At 55.3% G+C, this 6,000-nt stretch overlaps 2 protein-coding genes across 2 annotated transcripts; both read right to left on the bottom strand.

Annotated features, from left to right (window-relative positions):
• Nucleotides 1-473: 473 nt before the first annotated feature.
• Nucleotides 474-2,411, bottom strand: HMPREF1541_05713 (uncharacterized protein; the record flags this gene model as incomplete). The annotated part of the gene is made up of 1 exon (XM_008720051.1): nucleotides 474-2,411. The coding sequence occupies one exon, from the start codon at nucleotides 2,409-2,411 to the stop codon at nucleotides 474-476; it is 1,938 nt and encodes a 645-aa protein (XP_008718273.1).
• Nucleotides 2,412-3,733: 1,322 nt separating this feature from the next.
• HMPREF1541_05712 (uncharacterized protein) lies at nucleotides 3,734-5,441 on the bottom strand (the record flags this gene model as incomplete). Its single annotated transcript, XM_008720050.1, has 2 exons — nucleotides 3,734-4,413; nucleotides 4,463-5,441. 2 exons carry the CDS (start codon nucleotides 5,439-5,441, stop codon nucleotides 3,734-3,736), a joined length of 1,659 nt encoding a protein of 552 aa, XP_008718272.1.
• Nucleotides 5,442-6,000: the final 559 nt, after the last annotated feature.

Here is a 6,000-nt window from a genome sequence, read left to right as displayed (position 1 = left end):
GGGGGGGGGAGGCCAGAACGCACTATCAGGGAAGATGGATCGCGACAGGTCACGCATGGATTGTGCTGGAAACTTTGATGCTTGGTACTTGATATCGATAGAACGGAACGGAACGGTTTTCCACGACGCCAACGCCAACGCCAACGCCAACGAATGATTAGATAGCTTTGTCCGCGCAGCATTGTTACCAGTAGACTCATGACTTATTTCTGTACCAGGAGTATCGATGCTAGACATCACGAAGCTAACTTATTTCTTGTATTCTACAAACAATATGCGGGGCACGGCATGCATGCATGGTATTTATTGACAGACCCGGCCAGGCCAATTCCCCCAGCCACACCGCCAACCTTCCTTGCTTTTTATGTATCCTGTGGTCATCCCACCTGAATTGCGCCTCTAGACTATACATACATGATCCGCATACACCACATCCCAGCAGTGTACCACGACCAAAAAGAACCACATGGGCTCTAGAAAGGCGAGTCCAAGCTGTCCATCAGCATCCAGCGACCCTTCCACTTCCCCGTCCCCGACTCGGTCCCCGTCTCTGCACCGTCCATCTTGCCGCTGGCCCTATCCAGCGCCTCCTTTGCGCGGATGCCCATCCAAGCACTTTCGTTTTCGCGTAATCCATCCTGCACGTCAACTGCGTCTTCGCCGATGGCGTACAGGACCCTGCCGTGCAACACCTCGCCATCATGATGGAGGCCTTCGGCGATGACGCCCGCGACGATGTTGCTCACGTCATCGCCCTTGTCGCCCGGCACGCGGACGCTCATGCGTCCGCCCCCTTCGGCCTCCACCACGCTGGGCAGCAGCATGTTGGTGGCCACGAGATTGACGCGCACGCCGTCTCTTCTGACATCGACACTCTCGCCCAGGCTGCGTGCCAAGCCAAGGATGGCGTGCTGTGCCGTGGAGTAGAGGGGCAGATAAGGCAAGGGCGTGAATGCAGCCGTGGAGCTGACGAACGTCAGACTGCGGTCCTCGCTCCACTCTGCGCCACTGAAGCCGCCGGAGGTTGGGGTGAGCATGCCTGACGACGAGCTGTGAACTTGTCGTCGACCAGGCGAGTTCCGAAGATATGCCATTGCAACCCTGGCGAAGCGTACACTGGCGGCGATAATGTCGCTCATGTCGATATTGTCGGCATCGCGGGTCTCGCCGCGATCCACTAACTCCATTTCTGCTTTTCCTGTCATGGCTCTCCCTTCTGCCAGTCCCACATCCAGACCCCAAAGTTTCTCGCCCGTGCCCACGCCTCGTGCTTGTCCGCCATCGTCCCCTGGCGCAAATACGGCGTGATCGACGCGCCCATACATCGTTACGGCGAGCTTGAAAAGCGCGTGGATGTCGGTGTAGCAGCCGAGATCGCAGGCGTTGAAATGAATTGTGTCCGGTGGCCCAAGCCCCCGGATGAAGGAGCGGGCTTTATCGGCAAGTGATTGGTGGGCTGAGAAGACCACACGGGCGCCGGCTAGATGCAGGGTGCGGATTAGAGGAGCAGAGACGAGGGATGTGCCGTTGGTGACAATTATGACTTTATTGAGGAGACTTCCTGGGGGGAGAGGTAGAGTTTGTGGGCGGTAAGTGTAAGGCTCGTGAGTATTAGATGGGGCGCGGTGTCCATCAGTCACAGAGGGAGGCTCCTTGTGCTGTGTGCTCGAAGATGTAGGAGGAGTAACGAAAGGATTACCGGCAATGTTGCGGCTGGCGCCAAAGTTCATGCCTAGGAAATCGACACCAAGGCCAGCGGGTTGTCGTTTCGGTGAGGTAGATATCGAGTCAGGTGGTGTGGGAGGTGATGGCGGAGCGATGGGGCTGATACTTGCAGCGACATGTATGGTACTGAAATCTCGTCTCTGCTCTCTAGGCTTGATCTGTGGTACATGACCAACTGCTCTGATAGGACTGAAGCTCAGTGAGGGGACACTGTCCTCGCTATGCGTCGATCCATGTTCGCGTGTTTTGCTGACAACGATATCCTCGGATGGCGTTTGAGACGGCGAGTCATTCGGGAGAGGAACACGGATGCTGTCGCGCTTTGCATCGACGAGTTCGAACCGATGAGGCGTTACCTGGTTGAGGGTCTTTTTCCGCCTCCTAGTGGGCTTCTCACTCACACTTCGCTCGCTCCGCTCTGAGGCGGGCACATCCAAGGCCTGGGTCCTACCTCGGCCATCCGGGCTGTCGACGAAGCGATCACGTGTGGAAGGAGTGAGAGGGTCATCAGTTGACCAGGGGTTCTTCTCGCCAGCTCCGCCGGCTACGACGCTAGCATTTGAAACGGAGCGTTGGTGGCGGGAACCACTTTCACTGAGAGCACCACTAATGGTGGTCGTTGGTGACAGCTTGTTGGCGTCGAGATCGACGGATTTCCCAGGTTTCCGTCTCAGTGTGTCTCGCATGTTTTTTATCATAGCAATGGGCGGTGCACAATGATATCATCAGGATTCTTGCCTTTGCATCATGCAGGGGCGTGCTCAAACAGAAGAGACAACGCAACAGCGGTGCACGTGGGAAGACTGAAGAAATGCAGTCGACGAGGCCAGGGCAGAGCGGCAATGCTAATGAGGGTGGGAGATGATGTGGTAAAACCAAGTTTTTGCTGAGACTGATGAGATGATCTAAGCGAGCCCCTGGTGTAAGGCACGGCAGCACAAGCTTCATCGCTCCTTCCGCCAGCTCGGGATTCTCGGCTGCCGCCTACGCGTCGCCTGATAGGCGCGCTAGGCCTAAACGCCACGAGGCTGAGTGCTGAGACCCATCTCAAGGGGTTGACGAGACGCTCTCATCTTGTCCAATCCCCACGCCGCGACGTTGTTCTCAGCCCGATTATATTGCCTCTTCATGCCAATGGGCAGTCCACCCAGACCTGATTGAAAACCGTTATCGACGTGTCTCCCAGGGTAATGGCTCCGATGTTACATGCACCACTCGCGATCGGCCCATAAGCATTCCCCTTCACCTTGCAATCCGACTCGGGCGTGCACATGAAGATCTGGCACCCCTCCTGAGCGGAAGTCATCGAGACGGCAGCGGTGCCTGGAGGCACACGGCGTGATTCTGTGCATGGCTCTTAGTCTGGAGCGACGTCTTAATGAACCAGGGACAATGCTTTCAGTCGAGCATGAGAGTCCACGTACGATTGCTTCCTGTCCACCTCATATGTCCATTAAGCTCCGTGCACACCTGATCTTTCCAGAACGTGACCTCATTCGACATAGGTGTGCTTTCTGTCTCGTGATTTCGACGGACCGGTCCGGCAGCCACCAGCTGGAAGCCGAGGAGAGTCCCAACGACATCTTGTAGACACACCATGGTGCTCTTGGGGAAGGTGTATAACTTGGCAATGACTTGCTTGGGAATACGTGATTCGGCAGATATCTGGTGCTCTGGACTCGTGGCGATGGTAGCATTTATATTCCGTGAGTCAATCTCGCCCCCAGTCACGTTGGCCCGCAGCTTCTGTGCTATCCACACAAACGGTAAGAACGCTCAAGCATTTGTCACTCGTCATGTGGTTGTCGCTACTGCACGTACCCGTGGTCGTATTCTCTGCAAGCACACGCGATCGCACCCATTCGGTCGGACCGTGCCTCATCTTATTGTTGACACTCCAAAAAGCAAGACAGACGTGGTCAGACTTGAGGTGATTGAGACCATGTGTGAACTGTCCATGATGTATAGCTAGAAAGCAGCTATATACTCACCCACGGATGCTACATGGCTACTGCCGCTCCACATCCACAGCCTTTCGCTCGACCACCTGCGCATCTTTCTCTTCTCCCTGCTTCGGTGGTTGCACCTTTTGCTGCTTGACACTCTTCCATTCCATACCCAAGGCTCCAATAATCAGTGCAGCACTTACTGCTGTACCAACGTAGAATGCATGCCGCAGCGCCACATTATAGATCATCAGGACTTGCTGCAGCGCGTCCTCCGAGACATACCTGCGTAAATCCGTGGCGCCAACGGATGTAACCACGCCGGGGTCAACTCCCGGGATTTGCGCGCTCATCAAACCACTCGCCAGCTGGTTGAGCATGATGTTGTTTGCCACACTGGCGAAGACGCTGCCGCCAAGAGTCTGCCCGAGAAACATCAAGGACGCACCGGTGGGCACATCCTGCTTTGGCAGAACTGTCTGCGCCGCAACGGTCGCCTGCTGCATGCCTAGGCCAAGTCCGAGGCCATACAGAACCTGATAGCCGATCCACTCAGAGTGGCCGGTCGATGTGTTGAAGGTACTGATCAAACCAGCTCCGATGGGCGTCATGACTGCACTGATATACATCCATTGAGTGTAGTACCCAATCTTGCGGGTGAGAATGCCTGCCATTATGGAAGAAACGACGAGTCCCAGAACCATGGGAATGAACATGATGCCTGACTTGACGGCGGAGACTCCTGTAAGTTGCATTAGATACGACAGGTTCGCAGAATGGCGGTCACGTACCTTTGATCGCTTGAAACCAGATTGGAACATAATATGCCATCGTCTGTGTGGATGCGCCGTTACAAAAGGCCCACCAAAAACCAAAGACGATCGATCGATAAGTGAAGAAGCGAGGAGGAACGGTGGCCTTCTCTTTGCGCCACAGTTGAACAGCGACAAACGCAACAAAGACAACAGCGAAAAGACTGAGAAGGAGAATGATTCTCCACGACGACCACGACCATTGCGTGCCGCCACTTTGAAGGGCTAGAAGCAGGCAGACCATCGATGAGACGATGAACAAGGTGCCCAGGGGGTCAAGGCGGAGGAGCTTGTCAGTCAAGGACAGCTTCTTTGGAGCCTCAAAGTCGACCTTGAGGAAGATAAAGATGATGACCATGACAAAGCCTCCGATCGGAAGGTTGATGTAGAAGCACCATCGCCAGGAAAGCTTGTCGGTGAAAACACCACCCAGCAAGGGACCGACAACGGAAGCGATGCCGAAAACCATTCCCATAAAGCCTGTATACATCGGGCGCTTGTGGAGGGGTACCGTGTGCACAACAAGAATGATTGCGCCCGAAGTAACTCCACAGCTGCCCAGACCGGCCACAGCTCTTCCAACGATGAGGGTCGTCGAATTGGGTGCGACGCCACAGATGAGGCTACCGAGTTCGAAGATGGAGATGCAGGTCAAATAGACCCATTTCGGGTTGTAAAAGGTATAGATGCGGCCAACGAGGAGCTGGAAGCCAGCCATAGGCAGAAGGTATCCGGAAACATACCAGCCGATGTCGTCGAGGGAGTTGAAACGATCTGTTATGGCCGGAATAGCGGTAGCGATGATGAGTCTGTCGAGGGCCACGAGGAAGGCGGCCATGAAGACGCAAGCCATTACCATAATGACATTTCGTTGGGAAGGGTACTCGGAGTTGGAGGTAACTTGCTCTTTGACTGCTTCCCCGCGAACAACGTCTTCTTTGCTTGTTGCACGACTCATGTTGACTATCTCACCCGAGGGCTGACTGAATGGAGAGGTTGGGGGTGGTGTAGAGAGACGTGGCTCGCCAGGGTGGGAAGCAGTCGCAAGAGGATGATGACAGTGCAATATGAAGAGCGATGTAATCAGTGTTGAGAGGAGGTACCATTTGGAAGGGGCTTGCAAGGCCTTTATTACTCACAGAACGCGAAGCGAAGAGCATTGCACTCGGAAACCGTCCCCTTTCATTTTCGAGTCATCTGCTGTGACTTACCTGCGACTGCCCATTTCATAGCCTCGTCGCGGCCGTGCGGACTATGGCTAGCGGGTGCCAGGGCTGGCAAGGTGCAAGGAGAGCGGCCGAAGAGCTTGATGGCTGCGAGAGAACTAGCCTCATCGGCGCCGAGGCGAGCAAAGTGGACCCCGTCCCGACGGCCGAGCCCGGGGCCACCAATGGCCGCAAAGGTGCCCGGGTTGCAGTACGAGTAGTACTGGTGGTCGTCGACGAATGTGGCAACCGTGCATCGCGGCAAAGTCTCCTGATTTCTGCTATTCAGATCTTTAGCAGCGTCATGGAGCT

This window comes from Cyphellophora europaea (genome assembly GCF_000365145.1).
Source record: "Cyphellophora europaea CBS 101466 unplaced genomic scaffold supercont1.5, whole genome shotgun sequence".
Taxonomy (NCBI): domain Eukaryota; kingdom Fungi; phylum Ascomycota; class Eurotiomycetes; order Chaetothyriales; family Cyphellophoraceae; genus Cyphellophora; species Cyphellophora europaea.
Note: the sequence above shows the minus strand (reverse complement) of the source record. Positions and strands in the feature narration are given on the sequence as shown.